Source organism: Cryptomeria japonica, chromosome 10, assembly GCF_030272615.1.
Source record: "Cryptomeria japonica chromosome 10, Sugi_1.0, whole genome shotgun sequence".
NCBI lineage: Eukaryota > Viridiplantae > Streptophyta > Pinopsida > Cupressales > Cupressaceae > Cryptomeria > Cryptomeria japonica.
Genome location: NC_081414.1, coordinates 243,697,245 through 243,719,240, shown reverse-complemented (window position 1 = coordinate 243,719,240; position 21,996 = coordinate 243,697,245). Strand labels below are relative to the sequence as shown.

The window sequence follows — 21,996 nt, the reverse complement described above, 5'->3', positions numbered from 1 at the left end:
TGGTTTGAGTTTCTCTGTTCCATTCTTTTTGATGGATGTCTGTTTATATGGCTGCAGCTGCAAGAAAACTAGATCCCCTATTTCAAATGATCTCTCCACTCGTTTCTTGTCTGCATAGAGTTTTTGCTGATTTTGGTCATGGTGTAAATTGTCTCTAAGTGCCTTCATGAGATCAGTATTCTTTTGGATAAATTCTTGAGAGCTGGGTACTTTGCTATCTTGGGTGTCCAATCCTCCAAACAATGGGGCCTCATAACTGTATAGTGCTTTGAATGGACTCATTCCTATAGACAAATGGTGGGTGGTATTATAACAATATTCTCCTAAATGTAACCATCTAATCCAACTTGTTTGTTGGCCCGTGACATAGTTCCTTAAGTACCCTTCTATCCACTTATTTACTACCTCTGTTTGTCCGTCAGTCTGGGGGTGGTAACTGGTGCTTGGTGTTAATGTTGTTCCTGCTAACTTGAAAAGTTCTTGCCAGAATTTGCTAAGGAATTTACTATCTCTGTCACTTACAATGTTCTGGGGAAGCCCGTGGAGGCGGAAGACTTCTCTAAAGAATAGTTCTGCTATTTGTTGTGCTTTAAACTTTGAGGAGGTAGGGAAAAAGTGAGCATATTTTGTGAGTCTGTTTACTACTACATAAATGTTGTCTTTCCCTTGAACTTTGGGTAACCCTGTGATAAAATCCATAGATATACTTTCCCATTTCTGGCTTGGGATAGGGAGTGGTTGTAATAGTCCTGCCGGATGTGATAATTCTGTTTTATTCTGCTGACATATCATGCATTCCTGTACATATTTGTAGACGTCCTTCTTTAGTCCCTTCCATGAGTATTTTTCTCTTATATGTTTGTATGTTTTATAGTACCCTTGGTGTCCAGCTAGAGGGCTATCATGATACTCCCTCAAAATGGTGTCTTTCATTTTAGATTTAGAGGTTAGATATACCCTACCTTTGTAGAGGATAACACCATCCCAAACTCTAAATTCCTCACTAGGCATCTTTCCTTCCATAATTTCGGCCGTTAGGGGGTCTTTGGCGTATTCTGCTATTATATCTTTTTTCCAATCCTTTGTAATTTCAGTGATAGTGTTGATGTGGGGTCGTCGGGATAGGGCATCTGCGGCTCCGTTATTCACTCCTTTAACATACTCATATCAAAATCATATGCTTGGACCCTACTCACCCATTTCTGTTGTCTATCATTTAGGTCCCTCTGGCTCAGGAAGAAGCACAAGCTGTTATGGTCTGTTTTCACTAGGAACTTCCCACATACCAAGTATTGCCGAAACTTTGCTAAAGCATGCATTATGGCTAGCATTTCTTTATCATAGATGGAATAGTGTTTCTCTATTTCTGTGAGCTTGTGGCTCTCGAAGGCTATCAGGTATTTCTTTTGCATAAGGACAGCCCCGATACCTTCCCTTGATGCATCACACTGTAGTTCAAATGGTATGGAGAAATCAGGAATGGCCAATACTGGGCATGAACTCATGGCTTCCTTGAGTTGTTCAAAGGCCTGTTGGGTTCTGTCGCTCCATGAAAATGCTCCCTTTTTGGTCAAGTCTGTGAGCGGGGCCGCTATCTTGGAGAATCCTTTTACGAATCGTCGGTAATAACTGCATAACCCCACAAAACCTCTAAGTTGTGTGAGAGTTTTGGGTTTGGGCCATTCCTTGATGGCTCTGATTTTTTCTTCATCCACACTTAACCCCTTCCGCATTAATTTTATGCCCTAGGTAGAGTATTTCTTCAAGGCCAAACTCACATTTCGAGATTTTGGCATATAGTGACTTTGTCTCCAGCATAGTTGAAAAACTCGGACTCGCCACGGACTCGGCAAACCAAAAATTTGGACTCGGACTCGGACTCGTGAAAGACTCGTGAAAGACTCGGCAAGGACTCGGCAAAAAAAAAAAACCGTAGTTTTACAAAAAAACATAAAGAAATTAATGCATTTAGAGAACATAAGAGCCATAATTGAAACATTACACATGTCACATACTCATAGTTTCAAACTTTCAACTCTAAAATGTATAATACCAAGATTTCTTCAATGCTAATTATGCTTTTATATGGAGCCTAATGAGACTCGGAGGTTAAATTTTCCCTACTTCCATTGGCGCAATTTCCCCCCATATTTTTCGACGGGGGTTTCGGGGCAACGCCCCCAAGTTGGGGTCAAGGGGCATCGCCGAAAGATCCTAAAATTTGACTAAGTCTGGAAAATTGAAGAATCCTCCAAAAACTAGATTTTGCATTATAACTCCTGGAGGTTCGAAACCACTCTCAAACATCCTGACAGTATATATGGAATATAACTTAAAGTCTGGAATGTCATCTTGATCTTCAAATGCCCTGAAATTTGGCTAAGTCTGGAATGTCTTCCTGATCCTGAAATCTGACTAAGTCTGGAAAATTGAAGAATCCTCCAAAAACTAGATTTTGCATTATAACTCCTGGAGGTCCGAAACCACTCTCAAACATCCTGACAGTATATATGGAATATAACTTAAAGTATAAGAAAGAAGAAAGATAAAAGGAAATGTCACTTATACTTAAATGTTATATTCCATATATGAATCCTGACGGAGAGACCTAATTTTTTCACATGTTAAACTCAATTTTAAAGCTTGCATGACATTTTCTCTGGGTCGCACGAGTCCATCTGAAAGACTCGCGAGTCCATGCAAAAGACTCGCGCGAGTCCTTGCAAAAGACTCGCGAGTCTTTCAGATGGACTCGCCAGGACTCGCGAGTCTTGGCGAGTCGACTCGTGGCTCCCATGGACTCGCGAGTCCGTGGCGAGTCCGTGGCGAGTCCACGAGTTTTAAAACTATGGTCTCCAGTATATTCAGCACTTCCTCAATATGTTTGAGATGTTCCTCCCATGTTTTGCTGTAAATGAGAATGTCGTCAAAAAATATGAGAAGGAACTTCCTTAATTGTTGTTTGAAGGTGTGATTCATACAAGATTGAAAGGTGGCTGGAGCGTTCGTAAGTCCAAATGGAAGCACTAAAAATTCGAAATGCCCATAATGACATCTAAAGGCTGTTTTTTGTACATCTTCCTCCCTCATTCTGATTTGATGGTTTCCCGACCTTAGATCAATCTTGGAAAAATAACAAGCTCCATGTAGTTCATCCATCAGCTCGTCGATCCTAGTGATAGGGTATCTATTTTTAGTGGTTTTCTTATTTAAAGCTCTATAATCAATACACATTCTCATGGTTCCATCTTTTTTCTTGACTAACACCACTGATGAGGCAAAAGGGCTACTGCTGGGCTGAATGTGACCCATTTCCAATAGCTCCTTAATGGTCTTCTCAATTTCCTCTTTAAACTTGTGGGGGTGTCTATAAGGTGTGGTAATCACTGGTTTTGCTCCTTCTTCTAATTCAATAGAATGTTCAAAACCTCTTTTTGGGGGAAGACCGGGTGGAATGTCTCCAAAAACCTTTTTGTATCTTTCAAGGATGGGTTGGACATCTATATGGATTCCTTGTTCATCTGAAGGAGTTTTATCTAGTATCACGCATTGAGCTACCCATTCACTTTGATTGTGTCTAAGGATTTGTTCAATTTTATTACAAGATACTAGCTTGGGACACCCATCTGGCATGCCTTTTAAGATTACTTCTTTTCCTTCATGCTCAAAACATATTTCTAAATTAGGGCTATCCATAATGAAATGCCCCAAAGAATTTATCCATGGCATTCCAAGGATAACATCATTTTGTATGTTTGCTACATAAAAATCTCTTCTGATTGTATGTTTCCCAAAAGTGATTTCCACTTGAGGGATTATTTTTGTACATTGATTTATGGATCCATCTGCAAGGGCGACCTTAAATCCTGGGAAGTTTTGGGTTTTTAGTCTTCTTTTTGCCACCAAGTGTTGACTAATGAAGTCATGTGAAGCGCCTGTGTCTACAAAGGCAACCACTTTCTGTCCTTTAAGAGTTCCCTTAATTCGAAAGGGTCTATTCATGTTTTGAGTTATGACTGCCAGTGATCCCTCTGTTTCGTCGGTCTTAGCCCTCTTGCTAAATTCTTCTATTTGACTTACTCTGCCTCTCTTACATTGATGCCCTCTTTCCCAAGGCTCTCTACATTTGAAACATAAATTTTTCTTCATTAATTCATCCCTCTTTTGACACCTATGTCCTGCACTCCAGGGCTCCATACATAAATAACATGGTTTCTCTAAATTGTTTTTCCTTGAATCATCTCTTCGGTAGGATGGTTTGGAGGGGTAGACCTTTGTCTTTTCTTTGGATTGGTTAGACTCAACCCTTCTTGCTTTCCTGATAGCCTCGGCTAAATTTTGGGGTTCGAATGGTTTCACTACATTTTTGGTGAGGTCTTTGAGCCCTTCTATAAACATATGAGTCAGCCGCTTCTGAGATAGGTCAGGAATCATAACAGATAATTCTTGGAACCTGCTAATAAATTCATCCATTGTGCCGGTTTGTTTGAGGAGCACTAATTCTTGAAAGTACCATTCGGAGTCCTTTTCGTCAAATCTGCTGGTAAGTTTTTGAGAGAATTCCCCGTAGGAGTTTATACTTTGATGACCTAGGGAAACAAGTCCATTATGCCACCATTCGTGAGCTGCTCCTTCTAGGTGGAGAATCGCAAATTGGAGAGCGTTCTCTTCTATCATGGGGCTTAAAGTGAAATAGGTATTTAGTTTTTGTAACCATGCATGGGCTGTGATTTTCCCTGATCCGTCAAAGTTGGGAAGGGATACTTTATTCACTTTGTGTTGGAGTTCTTTATTCTTATGTTTCCGGGGTGCTTCCCTACGCTTGTCCTCACAGGAATCTCTAAAGGATACCACTTCCCTGATATGAGGATCTAGATCGGCATATGCTCTGGCGATGTCCTCAGTGCTAATTCTATGTTGTTCTATTCCCTCCTCTTCCTGAGATGGTTCACTGTGAGGTAAGAATTGGGGTTGAGGCACCCTGGACGTTGAGCATTCATTATTATTCTTTGAATGATTAGAGCTAGTATCTCTTTTATCGGTAGTATGGCCTTTATTGGTTGAGTTTCCCATGGATTTCAAAGCTTGTAGGATGGCCTGATTGGATTCTTTCATCTCCTTAATCAGGGTGTGATTTGTTTGTTCCAAATAAGATCTCATCTCATTGGCGAATTCATTCATGTTGGGCTTCTTTTTCCTCTGGTAGACTAACATAAACTCCACAGGATGGCAGGATTATGCTCTGATACCACTGTAGTGTCCCTAGTGGGGAGTTGTCTATTTGAAGCTTAAGACTTGCAAACAAACGTTAGTACTCCAAAAATACGGAAGATAAGTAAACATGTGTATTAAATGTGCTATTTATACTAGTAGAAAAGACATGTTATTCTACATTTTCAACAATTAAATGCTCATTGATTGATTGCTAACTATATAAAATGGAAACATTTCTTAGGTTGATTTTACCTTGATTGACCCAACCCTCTATTGAGAACTCTTTCTCAGTTAGGACAACCCAGGTAATATCCGCCTAAGGTCTCTATAGGATCTCTATTAAATGGGTGAACTCATTAATGCTCTCAAAACTTGGCAGAGATCCCACCCCTGTCCAAGCTTCCCTATCTCTGACATGTGCACATGGTTAACCTCTACAATATATATATTGCCTCTAAGAGATTCATTACGAATCTCCCTCTGGATTCCTAAATTGGAACCATGACATTCAAGGAATGCCCTCTAGTCTCTTTGAGTTCTCTTAAGAGAACTCGATATTCCTATTATATGTCTCTGCCGAGATCCTCCTTGGTCTCTTGGTACTCTATGGTATACTATTTCTGTAATAATTTCCCCTAGCTACTTCTATACTACCCCTGAAATCATCCTCTATTACTCTTAGAATGATTATATTTGCTTAATGCTATATGCAACTATAATTATAAACTTGTGATTAATAGTGATTCTGGGCAGGATTAAATATTATACAAATGATGTTATCCTAATCGTATGATTGATTCTAGCTCTGCATACCTATGAGGTGTTCAACGTAATTTACCTGTTGGTGTGTTGACTTCTTGCGGAATCTGGAGATTGCATAACCTTTTGTTATTATATTCTGGCGTTTACACCCTTGCATGTCTCCCTCTGTAGTTTATTGGAGACGCAAGGTAGAGGCGTGACCACACACTCCCTGCTTGTCCGCCTGTATGCTGGCTGCGTGGTTTACGCGACGTTTCTCCTCTGATACCCTGGCTAATGGTGATCCCCTTCTCTGCTACGTGCGCTACTCCCTCTTCCTTTTCCACCCCCTCCGCATTTCTCAGACGCATTATTCATAGGCGTCTCGGTGGTTCCCTCTACGGACATGGCTCGGGTCGTGACTTTTGGAAGTCACGTCTTTGGAAAAGATCGCTATGTTTGTTTAAATTAAACTAATGCATATTTCCCTTTATTTCCATAGTTCAATTAATGTTTATTTAACATCTTCTTATCCTTTACTATTTATTCGTTTAATTTCGTTTATATTTTAATATTTGATTATTGTATTATGTATTAGTTATTATTTTTAAGGGAATCATGGTTTTATTGTTTAATGATATATTATTTAGTATTTGCTTGGTTTACAATAATAATATTTATTATTATTATTATTTAGTTATTATAATGGCAATTATTATTTAGCATTTACAACTAAAGAGTAGTGATTTATTAATTTATTATAATTTAATTACAATGATCAATGTGTCTTTAAGTGTCGCAATATATTTATAAATTAGGGGTCATTACAGAGGTTGGTGACTCTCATTGGAAGAGATTCGTGTCTCTAGTTGAGTTGGTTCTTAGTGAAGGGGTTTGGTGTCTTTTGTGGGTTGGTGCATACGAAATCGTAAGAAGATTCAACCATAAGAAATATTTTGCTGTGGTTTTGTCCTACAAGGGTTTCCACGAAAATTGTGTGTGCATCTTGTGTTCTCTATTGTTAGATCTTACTTTTGCTTATTGCTTTGTGATTGCCAAAGTTTCAATAATTGAAAAGTTGTATTATATTGATTCACCTCCCCTCTCAATATATAAGTGTGTGTGTTTCTTTAATTGGTATTAGAGCAGGTTTCTTTGAAAAAGCCTAACCGCTTGAAGGAAAGATCTTAACAACACACATGACAAGTCAAGGATGTTTCTCCTCAAACCGAGCCCCATTGTTTGATGGGAACAATATGGTTTTTGGAGTGTAAGGATGCACATTTATTTGATGGCTCATGGTTTTGATATATGGCAATCTGTTGTGGATGGCTATGTGGCACTATCTACTCCACCAATGGATCAACCCAGAAAGAGGGCAAGTGAGAACAATGCTAAAGCTATGAATGCAATTCTAAGTTGCCTAACCGAATCTTGGCGACCCACGTCGAATGGCGTACTGGAAATATGATCCCTGCTATTAGCAACTTTTTGACTTCTTGGTGTATAAGAGGTTCTAGTAATGGGTTGACTGGTCTCTGGCGTTGCCGGAAAGGTTTACTATTTCGTTTGAGAGGAATCGTGTGGGTAATGATAGAAGTATCATAGGTCCTTAGGTCCTCGTAACTCCATGCTATGATATCGGAGTATTCCTTTAAGGCTTGAATTATTCCGACCCTTTCTTTTGGTGTACAAATTTTGCCTACGTACACATTTTTGGCATTGTCCTCAGTCCCCATATTTACCTTTTTGAATTGGTCACCATTAGTCTTCTGACCTTTCATCTCATTAATTTGGTCTTGATCATACATTCTTTCCAACTGTATCATTCCTTTAGGGATGAAATTTGTTTTCAAGTTCAAAACTCCGTCATCATCCAACTCTGCTTCCTCTTCTGTTTCCTCCTCATCAATCATTTGGGCTGCAAATATGTCTGAGCTTGTTAAAAATTCTTGGATTTGACCATCGTCTTCGAATACTTGAAAATTTGTTATGTTATCTGGGATTGAGGGATTCAGTGACAATTCTATGGACAGATGATCCATGTTTCCTATGGTAAGAGGCTCCAACAAACTGGCTGCTTGAGCTAACGTGTTCGCAATTTGGTTATCTGCTCGCCCGATTGAAGGCATCAAAGCTTTCCAGAAGATCCCAGACTCTGTTATGGTAATGGGACAGTTTCTTATCATGGGAAACATATTGCTTTCTCACTTGCTTGACCACTATCTCTGAATCACCATAGGTTTGTACCGTTTTAGCTCCCTTGCTTATGGCGAACAATAATCCATGAACTAGCGACTCATACTTAGCTACATTGTTAGTGTAGGGGTATTGGAGTCGACGAGCTATGAGAAACATCTCCCCGTCAGGACTAGTTAACTTAAAACCAATTCCTGCCCCTTTTTTGGAGTAAGATCCGTCAAACCTTAGGATCCATGCTGCCTCTTCATGTTGAGACCATACTGAAGCTGGCTCTTTCATTTCCTCTTGTGGGGGTGGTAGAGTTTGGGTTTCCATGTTGAATTTTTCTAATATCTGACTGATCTCACCTTCAACTTCTTGTTCGATTGTACGATAGGATGGTGAAGCTTGTATTTCAAGGGTGCATCTTCGACGATCTTGTAGTTGATCTTCTTCCATATTTATCTCTATATTCTGCTGAGGCTTGGAGAATCTCCGATGGACTTGTCTACTCTCAGTGTCACTTCCGGGATTTGCAAATTGCTGTAGCATCCGACGAACCTCTGTGATTGCTTTGTGACACTCTTTACAAGTGAATTCTGAATGAGATGCGTCATGAACCCGACACCAATTGGTCAGCAATAGCTCATGAATCTTACTCCTCATCTCAGCTCTCCGACACACGTTCGTCCATATGAATTCTTTGAAACTCTCGAAAAACCTCTTCTCTTTATCTAGATTGTCCATCACTGTGAAGTCGGAAAGGTTTACATTGGTTTCCCCTATGGAGGAGGTTTGTAGTGTCAGAATTTCATTCACCCTAGGTGTATAGAACCTTAGGTCTGTTCCAAGGAACAATATCTCGTTATTTTCTCCATATTCTGTAATCATTAGTCTGAGTCTTGGGGTACTATCAATTTTGATTTGATTGGGAACCCCTTTCCATGGCAACCACATGTGAGAGAAGTCAGTGGAAATGTATCCATTCAGTCTTCTGGACCAATCCCTACTTAACAACATACCATATCCATCTGGGATGTCTACGACAGAGATATCAATGCAACTTTGCACTCTCGGGTCTGCTGCCAACTGCATGTGAATATTGTTGAGCTCTCCCATCACCGGTACCTCAATCTTATCTAGTTGTGTGACTTTCTTATTAGTCCTTGCCGGAACAAGTCCTAATTTTTGACAAACGGCCAGTGGCATTACATTGCTGGAGGCCCCAGAGTCTACTAGGCAATTATGCAACATTTTACCAAATATCCTCACCGACAATAGGAATGGAGTAGGTTCATCTTTTCCTTGGTAGAAAACTACTTGGTTCTTTCCTGGTTCCTCTTCTTGCTCTTTGAAGGGAGAATCCCCACTGTGTGAGCTTTGTGATAATTCTTTTGCTAGAATTTCTTCCTGGAATATGTTTGTGTCCATGAGGACTTCTTCTGGTGTGATGCTTTCTTGATTTTCAACTGAAGTCTGCATCATGCCTACAAAATTTGGAGATTGTTGTGGGGCATCAGATGACACAATATTGGTATTAGCGGGAACATTGACCGTTCCTCTGTGTATGACATTTGGTTGAGGGATTCTTGGTGCCCCAGCTTCAGTAATACTACCAAAGATTGTTTCTCTTATTTCGTGGATTTTCATCAATTTAGTCAAAGGCAGACTGACTTTTATCTTTTTGAATTCTTCTAACACAAATGAACTTAGCCTCTTTAATTCCTCCTTAGGGCCGTCTTTTGTCTGGGTGTGAATGGGCCCTAGCTGGGGATCTGTTAGTCGCCTTTGGTCAACTTGATGGGAACTGACAGGTTTTGAACTACTGGGTTGGACATTCTGCTGGTGATATTCAGGAGAATCCCTAGGAGGTGTTGGTGCATTGGTAGCATTGGGATTTGGTGGGGTCTGAAAGTTGTTGGGAGGAATAGATGTGGTTAAAGGCTCATTGTATCGAGCATTCCTTTGGTATACACGAGGTTGATTTCCGGACGTTTGTTGGAATGCTTGTACTTCCCTTGTGCCTTCAACTAGAACACTATCATATAATGGGGGAAGCTATAGCCATTGACGGTGGTTGGCTGGTTCGATACTAATTGGACTTCAGGCTTAACTTGACCTTGTGGCTGTTCCACGGGCCTATTAGCAGACGCAGGTGGGAATCTCTGGCTAGGCTGGTATGATGAACCATTCTGGAATGGGGACCTGACGTTTTCTATGACCAAAGCCTGATCATATCTAGTTACAGGAACAATCTCATACCCAGTCGGCGGAGCTTCTTCTGCTCCTGAATTTCTTCTCTTGCTTTGGAAAATGTCTACTGCTACCTGGAATTCATGGCATTGTAACTCGGAATGCTGATCAGTACTGTGCAGCCTACACCATCCTGATAGTGCAGCTTTTGCTAGGAATACTTTGTCTGTGGGACGACTATCTGCAACAGGTTGGCTATCCAAAGGGGATGGTACAGTACCATTGTTGGGCCCAGTATTCTATGTTCTCTTCTGGGGAACCTGATTATTGTTTCGGAAATTCTGATTATTCCCTTGGAAGTTCTGACTGTCTCTTTGGAAATTTTGACCGTCTCTTGTATATCCGGAAGAACCTTGTCCTGGATGATTCCCTTGATAATTTCTCTGCATTTGGTTGTTCTGTCCTTTCAAATAGGTTACCTTCGCCGACAGTTTCTTTACTTGATTGATTAATTCCCTCATTTCTTCTTTCTCCTCTGAGGTCCGACTGGAAGTTGTCACGTTTTGGAGATATACTGACTGTGGTGGTGGTACTTGTGAGACAGGATTTCCAGGGTGAAGAACCAACTGATTACTGGCTATAGGAATTGGGTTCATCACTGGAGTATTCTGAGACAATGCTCTATTGATATTTTGGACTTGTCCTTGTGCAGTAGGATTTCCTAGATAGTTCAAGGGTCCTGTAGCGGCACCTACTTCCAAATCATTGCTGACTGAAATAGCTGAAGCATAGGCTTCTTTTAAGTTGGTTGGGGGGGTGCCTTTCGTTTTTACAAACATGGAAGTGAGGCAGTCCAACGCTGCATAGTAAACAGGCAGTGCAGCCGCATTATTCAAGTTGTAGGGATCTCTTAGTCTTGTATATGCTTTGTGAAACCTATTATTGAAAGTGCTAATAGGTTCATGTTCTTGTCTTCTTATTTCCACAAACTGTCGATATAATTCAGATGGAGAAATTGGCGATCTGAATTTTTCTAAGAAGATATCTTTCATCTCTTGCCAATTATGAATGGAGTCAGCAGGCAGGTGTATATACCAGTGAGAGGCTTCTTCATCAAAGGTGCAAGGAAACGACCTACAAGCCACGTCTTCATGCTGGATATCTCTATTATGCAGGAGATCTTCAAAAATCTTGATATGTTCATCAGCTGAGCGACTTAGGTCACCACTATGAAACCTAGAACAGAAGTGTTCAGGGCTCTTTGGCATTGCATTATAGGCGGTGAAGACCATAGGGGACGCATTGGCCGTACGCCACGCCATTGGGATGTTTGCTGGGGAAATCACTGGCTGAACTTGTTGGACAATTGGTGTAAAGGAGACTGAAGGCGAAGTGCTTGGGACTTGAGGGGAGGGGGTTTGGAATAAATTGGAAATGTCTTCCACCTCTGGTCTATCTTCTTTTGCCTGATTCTCTCCTTTCTCTGGCGAAATTTCTCTTTTTTGTCTAGATCTAGTGGGTCGTTCCAATTCTACGAACTCTTTGGATGAACCTTGTGCTGATCTGAGGATCCTTTGAAATTTATCCGGGGAGAAAGAACTTATGCGATCCAGCGTAGCGTTTATTCTTGCTAAGGCAGTGCAGGAGCAGGTTCAGGGGCTGGGTTAGCTTCCTCTTGCTCTCTCTGATTTCGTGCGTTGATGCGGTTAGCAATCTCTTCTTCTTGTAGGATGAAGCACATTCGACACCAGTCAGGATAATTTCTTTTCACAGACCAGGCTAAGCTATATAACTCAGTGATGATGTCTTCTTGTTCGTCGTTGAAGCTCAAATCTGGTTGTATCACTGGTTCGGGGTCTCTTCCTGGTTCAGGAGGATTGATGGGCAGACCCATCTCTTACCATGTTAGTGGACTGGGAAGAAAATTGTAGGATTTCTTTCAGAACTTGCTTGTGAAGGGTAGAAATCCTTTGTTTCTCTAGATTTTCTTTGATCACAGTCTCTATTTGTCTTCCTTTTTCTTCTTCTTTGGCAACAACGTGACTTACTTGTCTGAACTGAGAGTAATTCACTTTTGATTTCCAAGCAAGGGCTCGCAATTGATCTGTAATGCAGGACTGATTTAGTCCTTGTTCATGTTGTTCAAGAGGCAGATTGAATGGGAATTCATGCGGCAATACCATGCTGCCTCATATCTACTATCCAGAATAGGTTACTTTAGGTGGTCAAAACTTGACGATGATCAAGCCCTCCTTCTAGCGCCATTTCATGTTGGTGTCTGTCTTATCATCTACCAAACATTAGGATAGAATACCTGATTCTATCCTCTCCTGAAAAATCACTACTGATTCCAAGGTCTATATGTGCGAACAAGCGACTTTAGTGGAATAGTTTCTTGGGTAGTGTATGCTGAAATTTTCAATGGGGACTTACGTTTGACAAGTATTTTTGAACTGCTGGACTTAGATGGATTTAGCAATTTAGGCTCTTCTTTTTTTTTGGAAATTTTCTGGGATTTAGACTTTCAAAAGAAAGGGAAAAAGGGATAGAGTTCAGGAAGGCTAATCTAATCCTACGAATTCTGGAGACGGTATCAACTGGGTGCTCTCAAGAAACCAAACCTTGCTTCGCCACACTAGGGACAACTACACAAGGCCGGTGCAATCTTCAATAAGTTGTGCTTATGATCGAGATGTTGGGATGCACAGGGGATGGGCTCAGACTAACTTTGCACGGTAGAATGGAAATCATCCATTTACCAAAAGTATGAGCGTAAATACACCATCAATTGATACTTATCAAATCCTTCATTCAAATTAATAACAATGAAAGCAAATCTAAATTATTTCTAACTAAGTGTTGAGGCAATTGAAACCATGCAAATCATTCAAATAATAGAGATTACAAAGCAGCACACATGCAATATATTATCTGGAAATGACCTTAAGCAACAACACATCAAAAACCTCACCCTTTTCAAATGAGAGGAGGCAACCTTATATAGTTTCTCAAAAATAAATGAATGGTCGAGATCAAACAGTGATCAAGGGCCATGATTGAAAGTCCTAAACCCTAATTACGGTTTCCCGAAATACTATCAATTCAAGCAAATGAAAGAGTGACAAGTGGCGCAGCTGCTAATTTTATTGAGGTGAGTGGCCACTTTCCTCTTTCAGAGATTCAACGTATCTGGACACCACGAGCTTGACCTCCTCCATGGTGACGCTTGGCAAACCGCCAATCTGGAAGTCAATGAGATCCACATCGTTGGCGCATGTGGCAAGGATGCCTTCCTAGTCCACTGCTTGGGTGAGGAAGTTGTCATCGATAGAGAGGAAGTTTGCAATCTTCGAAAGATCGCCTTTGTTAATCATCCCTGAATCTCGGAAGAAGCTTGCTTGAATCCTGGCTCTCAGGTTCTCTGCTTGTGCATGCTTCTCCCTTAGGCTTTCCTTCTACCAAATCTCTGACGCCACACGGAATACCTTGCCCAGGATCTCTCTAACCCTTGCCTCTGTCTCAAAACACTTGGTCTCGGATTTCTTCAGAACCTCAATCCGAGTGACCAGAGCATAGTACCACGTGTCGAAGTCGTACCTGTCTCCTGTCTGTATGATGCTTGCATCCACTAAGCTCTTCTTTGACATGCCTTGGATAACCTTCAGGTGAGGGAATATTTCATTCTGAATTTCATCCACTTCTTCCCAATTGGATGATAGATCCTGGATACGATCAATCAACAAAGAAGTTGCCTCATGTGCTGATACTAAGTTTTCTACCAGGGTGTCAGCACATATCATAGCGTCTGAAATCCACTCCTTTTCTTGAGTGTATGATCACTTCATCTCATCATAGTCCTTCATTGATCCTTGCTGAAGAGGCTGTGGTGGAGTAGCTGGGACTTCATGGTTGAGCGGGTTGGTAAGATGGAGGACATACTTCCTCCACTACTGGTTCTCTTCTTCCACTTTCTTCCTCTTTTCTTTCTCATGAGCCAGCCTCGTCTTTAGAACGTTACAGGAGTCGTCAAAATATTGGATCTCCTGGTCTTGGGTAGGCTTACCCATCTCTATGGTGGTAATCTTGTAGTCATCTGCGGTAACATTGTCCCTAGTCCTCCCTTCTTTGGGCACTGCTATCTGGACTGTCCTGAATCCGGCACTGTCTCTCTGAATTAGGGAAAACTTCCTGGCTGGTTTGGGCGGTTTAGCTGTAGCGGGTTCATTCACCTTCTCCAGGAATGCTGTGGTAACCTCCTCGGTTGAGGGGACATCCTTGGGAACCTTGGCCTTTATCCTTGCTCTCAGCCAATCAGGAATGGTTGATTGTTCTATAGTGTTCCGATCAAACTCATCGTCTGCTTCTCCTGGGTTCGCTGGTATGCCATCCAAGAAGATTGTAGGGGCTTCATCCTGCCCCCTGTCTAGAATTCGGAAGACCTTCTCCACCACTTCCTCAATTGGCTGGGAAAGCACTCTTACTTCATCATCACTCACATAGATGTTCATCTCTTGTTCCCCAATTGTACTCTGATCAGGCGCAATGGAAGCAACACTTAGGATGGAGTGACTTTCGCTGGATTCTCTTCTCTCAACTATAGCCCTTTTCCCTATGCACTTTGTGGAGCTTCCACCCAACTCCTTTCTCTTTCGAGATCCAACACTTTCTGGATTCCGAGCATCACCGGTGGAGGTACAAGGGTGGACGGACAGAGTATCATCTACTCCCATTAATTCATAAGCTAGAACCACACCTTTGGCCTTCAACTGTTTTGTCTTTTCAGACGCCCACCACCTTGAGTACTCAACCACCGACCTCATGAGGTCTGCTAGATCTGATTTTTCTCCCTCTGTCTAATCTATCAAGACTAAAGGTTCATTCTTCATCTTCTCAAAACCCGGTTGCTGAAGTTCTAGGCTTTCTTCTACTTGATCGGCAACTTTGAATACTTCCGTTGCTCTAACCATACTTAAAGGAATTCTTGACCAGAACCTCTTCCGGATCTCGAAACTATCGGCTGCATTAGCCCAGTAGTCTTCCAGATCCAGTCTGTGCTCAAACGTTGTCCCTTCGATCTTCTTTATCCTATGGAATAGATCGAAATCTTTTCTTGCCTTGTATTGGTAGAAGGGATACCAAGCCAGTTCTTTCTCAGCGGTAGCTGCAGCCTGTGATGATGGACATGTTTCCAGCCCATTACCAATTGTAAGTGAGGATGTCCCTGCCTTCTTCTGCTTATCCCTTTGAATCACTATATACTCCTCCAATTGTCTCACAACCTCGAGCAACACCACTCGGTTGGTAGGGTAAGCTGGAAGCTTGTATGGAGGACCAGAGAATCCTTGAATTCGGAGGTAAGTGAACTTTGGATATTGGATGTACCAACACCCGAACCGACCAATGAAGTCCATAGACTCTTGAGAGAGCCTCTGGTGCAGGCCACCTTGAAGGGTCCGGGTAATGTGCATCAGCAAGGCATCATTCACCCTTTTGAAATGGAACATCTCTCCTTCATATGGAGTTGGGGATAGCAATCATATACCGGAAATTGGTTCTCCTTGTTCCCAACTTCTCCTCTACAAGTGAGACCTCTGTATCTGTAGGTCCTAGCTAAAGAATAGAACAAGTAAGAACTCATGAAGAAAGTCCTATTCGCCTCCAGATTCCTTAGCTGGTTGTCTAGGTTGTCGCTGATCATACGGGCCTAGTCTATCATTTTTACTCCATTGATTATTTCATTAATGAAATAATACATCCAGGGTTCGAATGGAGCTCCCTGAGGATTTCCTATTATTCTATTGAGCAAGACAATCATGTCCCCAATGTCCTCCTTGAAGTATGCTCGCACTAGGCTCTTTCTCTGGAGTTTGGAGGCGCCCTTCCTCGGCTTGTCTAGCCAGGAATGATTAACTATGGCATCATATTCTTCCAGGTGATCATGGTACAGACTGTCAGCTTCATCCTTGGTCATATATACTGTGTTGTGGTACTCAAGGATCCTGAAGGCCTCTCTGATGGCCTCATCACTGACATTCGCCAACACTCTTCCTTCAGGTGCAACAATATCCTTACCGATGGGGTTGTAGTGTTTGGCACATTCAACTACTAGTTCATTGCACTGCATGGTGGGGAGGAAGCCGGCAGCGTGCACGATACCACTCTTCATCATTTTTCACGCAATGGTGGTAGGCACAAGGTTGTCCAGACCAAACATTCGCTTCTTAAACTCCCTCAGATTGATGTGTCCGAGGTTGGTGTCGCTGATGTTCTTCCACTTGGAAGTCATCCTCGACTTTGGAGGAGCATCTCTATCTACCTGGAACTTCATGGTGCTTAAGACCTGTAGATGAATGATGAAAACTTTAAGTTAGAAAATTTCTGCAAAATTTCAAAAAAAACTACGGGGCCACGAAATGGCTAAGTGTTGGAAAATTTTCCATTTTTCACTCTCATACTTAGCCACAAAAATTGAATTTTCACCTCCAGACCTTCACCCTTGAGGTCGGTTGAAGTCACCATCAAGTGTTAAAATTTTCAAAAAAATTTCATACTTAGCCAAAAAAATTGAATTTTCACCTCCAGACCCTTAGCCTTGAGGTCGGTTGAAGTAACCATCAAGTGTTAAAATTTTCAAAAAATTTCATACTTTGCCAAAAAAAATGATTTTCTTTCTCCAGAATTTTCGAAAAAATTATTTATTAAATTCTGGAAAATATTCAGAAAATTCACAATTTTAATTTCACCTCTGACTTGGATAGGAAAAAGGTTAGACTTTTCTCCAAAATATTGAGAAAATTCAGAAAAGATGCCTTTCTCTAGAAATCTGTAAGCCTTCTGCCAAAAAATATTATCCCACTTCCAGCAATATCTAGAATTTCCTCCAGATGATCTTCAAACTGACATACTTTACTAAGCTCTCCTTAGTAATTTTGAACTTCTTGGTGTAATAATGAATTTGATAATGAAGTATTTGTAGACAAGGTTTAAGCAAAACCCCTAAAATCATCCAACTCATACTTCTAATTCTAAAAAAACTTTCCATTTTGATTTAAGTTTGAAGATATTCATTAATCCTCCAATATTCCCTTTCAAAAAAAACTTTCCATTTTGAATTAATATCTCAATAACTTTTTAATATTCTCTCAATATTCTCAAAAAACTTTCCATTTTGGATTTATTTTGAGGATTTTTTATTTTATTTAGATATTTCTTCATTTTGGATTAATTTTGAAATCTCTGGGGATTTTGTGACATCATGTTGACTTTGTTTGACCTTCCATGTGTAGGTTGATTTTTCGAATTTTATTTCTATCCTTTTCAAATTTTGGCGGACTTTGCCAACCTCTCCAAGGTATGGTGGACTTTGGCTAGAACTCCTTCACCTTGGGCGGACTTTGGTGACCTCTCCTCAGGGCCCTCCTAGCCTATGGCGGACTTTGGATGTTGCTCCCAAGGCATGGCGAACTTTGGTGTTGACTCCTCCTTGGGCGAACTTTAGGCAAGGCTCTCCACATTGGGCGGACTTTGGTGGTCTCTCGTCTTGGGCGGACTTTGGAGACACCTCCTCATGGCTCTCTATTAAAGTGAAAATTTGACTAAGGCATTGGGGCGGACTTTGACCCTTGCTCCCACATGACCTCCATCAAGGTGGGGCGAACTTTAGCCTTAGCACCTTCATGGTCTCCTTCCTCCTTGGGCGGACTTCAACCTTAGCACCCATGTGACCTCTCCAACCTTGGGCGGACTTCAACCTTAGCCCCTTCATGGCTTCTTAAGCTTTGGCGAACTTTAGCTTGGCCTCTTCATGGCCCCTTCAACCTTGGGTGGACTTTAGCTTGGCCCCTTCAACCCATGGCGGACTTTGGAGTAGGCACACATGTGACCTCCAAACTCATGGCAGACTTTAACCTTAGCACCCACATGACCTCCATTATGCAGGGCGGACTTGGAGCTTGGCACCCACATAGCCTCTTCAGCCTTGGGCGGACTTCAACCCTTGCTCCTCCATGGTCTCTTTAGGCGGGGCGGACTTTAGAGTGGGCACCCATGTGACCTCCAAACTCATGGCGGACTTTAGGCAAGGCACCTACATGGCCTCCCTAAGGCATGGCGGACTTTGATGAAAGCACCCACACAGCCTCCTAAGGTATGGCGGACTTTGATGAGAGCACCCACACAACCTCCTAAGGCATGGTGGACTTTGATGAGAGCACCCACACAACCTCCTAAGGCATGGCGGACTTCATGCAAGGCTCCTTCATGGCCTCTTCAACCTTCGTGATGGGGTTTGAACCTGCAGAAACACTTCAAAAACCCTTGTTAGCCAGACTTAGAAGAATTTTCAAAGAAATCTCAAAATTTCACAGTTTAATCTAATTTAACCGGATTAACTTGAAATTTGAAATCCATGCTTAGGTGGATCATCTGAAGCAGCAAAAAGCCTAAAATCTAGGGATTCGGCTTTTTAGGTCAAAACTTGGAATTTTCGAGTTCCGGTTGAAGCTGGTCAGTAGTACAAGTGTAAACGCTAGGTTTGCATCCCGAAAAAGCAAAAAGCCTAAAATCTAGGGATTAAGCTTTTTTTAGGTCAAAACTTGGAATTTTCGAGTTTCGGTCGAAGCTGGTTAGTAGTACAAGTGTAAACCCTAGGTTTGCATCCCAAAAAAGCAAAATGCCTAAAATCTAGGGATTCAACTTTTTTAGGTCAAAACTTGGAATTTTCGAGTTCCGGTCGAAGCTGGTCAGTAGTACAAGTGTAAACCCTAGGTTTGCATCCCGAAAAAGCAAAAAGCCTAAAATCTAGGGATTCAGCTTTTTTAGGTCAAAACTTGGAATTTTCAAGTTCCGGTCGAAGCTGGTCAGTAGTACAAGTGTAAACCCTAGGTTTGCATCTCGAAAAAGCAAAAAGCAGACATCCCTAAAAAATAGGGAAAACTTTCGAAAAAAAGCCATACCGGGGATCGGGCTAAAAAGGCCAAAAGGGCCATTCATTTATTTTTGAGAAACTATATAAGGTTGCCTCCTCTCATTTGAAAAGGGTGAGGTTTTTGATGTATTGTTGCTTAAGGTCATTTCCAGATAATATATTGCATGTGTGCTGCTTTGTAATCTCTATTATTTGAATGATTTGCATGGTTTCAATTGCCTCAACACTTAGTTAGAAATAATTTAGATTTGCTTTCATTGTTATTAATTTGAATGAAGGATTTGATAAGTATCAATTGATGGTGTATTTCCGCTCATACTTTTGGTAAATGGATGATTTCCATTCTACCGTGCAAAGTTAGTCTGAGCCCATCCCCTGTGCATCCCAACATCTCGATCATAAGCACAACCCATTGAAGATTGCACCGGCCTTGTGTAGTTGTCCCTAGTGTGGCGAAGCAAGGTTTGGTTTCTCGAGAGCACCTAGTTGATACCGTCTCCAGAATTCGTAGGATTAGATTAGCCTTCCTGAACTCTATCCCTTTTTCCCTTTCTTTTGAAAGTCTAAATCCCAGAAAATTTCCAATAAAAAAGAAGAGCCTAAATTGCTAAATCCATCTAAGTCCAGCAGTTCAAAAATACTTGTCAAACGTAAGTCCCCCTTGAAAATTTTAGCATACACTACCCAAGAAGCTATTCCACTAAAGTCGCTTGTTCGCACATATAGACCTTGGAATCAGTAGTGATTTTTCAGGAAAGGATAGAATACCTTCGGGTGTCCTATCCTAATGTTTGGTAGATGATAAGACAGACACCAACAGGTGGTTTTGTTGTTTATATGATATATTATGTTGCATTTTAATCTTAATTCATGCTTATAGGCTGCACACACACACATATATATATATATATATGTTTCCGTACTGGCGAACCGGTTCTTCGAACCCGAACCGGCAACTTAGATATTAAATAAAGAACCATACTCATCAGAAAAGCATTGAAGTTGGTTTTAATTTTATTCTTGTATCCCTACATGGATCTACTCATTAGAGCATCTTTTTGCTGAAGTGTCAAAACAGGTTGCATACATTTCAGGGTTAAAATCAGATAGAGCACCATCATTATTGCAGGATCCAACAGTCATATCAGAAACAGCACCATTAATATTTGTTGCCTGTATTCATATTCAAATCTGAAACAGTAATGTATTGCTTCAAGCAATATTGTCATCATATCTACATTGCATATACTTAAAGATTGAAATCAGAAATAGCAATTCATCGCTATAGGCGATTGGAGGACAAATTAGCATACTTCCCATTGTCAAATCAGAGAAGGCTAACATCAAGATCATCTTTGCATAATTATCAGATTATATCAGATATAGCAGTGATCTATATTCAATATATATACATTATTTGTTGACTAAGATTATTAGTATTTATATTTAAATCTTATCAATTACATAGTTTTGAACACTCATAAGTGGTATCATTAATGATTATTCATAGTAAAATTTGAGACTTGAAGTAAATAAGTCTCGTGCAATTGATTCTTTAAGTTAATTTGAGGAAAGAAGTCTCTTGCAATTGATCTTTGCAAGATAAATGTCCCTATTTCCTATGTCATAAAATAAGGGGACATTACAATTTGCTTTATAAAAGAACCTTATGCTTTGAAGTATAAGATGCAAATGTTTTTTTCTTATTGTACATCTCTGATAGAAATGTAGATTGTGAATCTAGGGATTTTATTTATTAAATTGTACATCACCATATAGAATCAAATATTGTAAAAACTGTTTGCAGACACCCAAAGAGTAGAAATCTTGGCTTTCATTTTTTTTGCAAGCCTCATTTTCTTCGGAGTTATTTTTAAACTTTGTGCATGTGAAATCTTATGGGATTCATTGTCATTGACAGATTTTGATGCATCAGTCTATAATACTGAATTCCATGTTCAACATATAATGCGTAAACTGGGAGTAGTGCCATTTATTGGACAGCGGATACTACTGGCTACATCCGAAACAATCATTTCTGTTACTGACAGCTTATTTTGCATGGATCCTTTTGATCCTACATTTTTTCAAGTGCATGAGTCCATGTTTACAATGTAAAATTCTTTGAACATTGCATCACTATATTTTTGGCTTGCTTTCATTTCTACTCTTATAGCTTTTCTTGATGGAAAAAATATACTCATGGTGAAAATTGTGCACTGGACATATATCGACCATGTTTCTCATATTTATTAAATATAAGAAAGGAGCATTGAAAGTAATGTGTAATCAGAGATTAAAATTAAAAGTATAAGACTTAGAGAAGAGAAAATTAATAGACAAAGGGAATGATATCAAGTGGAGAAAAGTTTTGAAAAGATCAATCCTTGGAACTGATTTAGAGAATGTAAGAACTCTTGCAGGTTCTGACTTAAATTTCCAGCTTTAGACACTTAGGAATTTTGTCAAACAATTCTCGTGCAACCTCTATGTATGCTGATCTGAGTTTTCAGTCCGATTTGTTTGCTTAAATGGGCATGGAATATGATTTGAATGCTTGCAACTAACACTACAATGTCTAAGCAAAGAACAAGAGGCAATTGCAACTTCTCTCGGTCATTTCAAATGCATATATCAGAAATTTTACATGTAAATGTGCACCTACAGCCAATTGTCATTTCCACAAACACTTGGCATGCAACTAACAAATTAACTTATAACTGTAAATGCACTATGTATTC

At 40.6% G+C, this 21,996-nt stretch overlaps 1 protein-coding gene across 5 annotated transcripts in view; it reads left to right on the top strand.

Annotated features, from left to right (window-relative positions):
* Positions 1-21,996, top strand: part of LOC131066598 (protein MULTIPOLAR SPINDLE 1) — a 279,380-nt gene that overhangs the window by 137,782 nt on the left and 119,602 nt on the right. For all 5 annotated transcript variants that reach the window (XR_009359175.1, XM_058001413.2, XM_058001414.2 and 2 more), the window contains one exon: positions 21,177-21,369. Coding sequence is in view for 4 of the 5 variants with exons in the window: in XM_058001413.2 (XP_057857396.1) it covers positions 21,177-21,369 (193 nt within the window). In the remaining variant the exon portion in view is untranslated. The remainder of the gene's footprint in view (positions 1-21,176; positions 21,370-21,996) is intronic.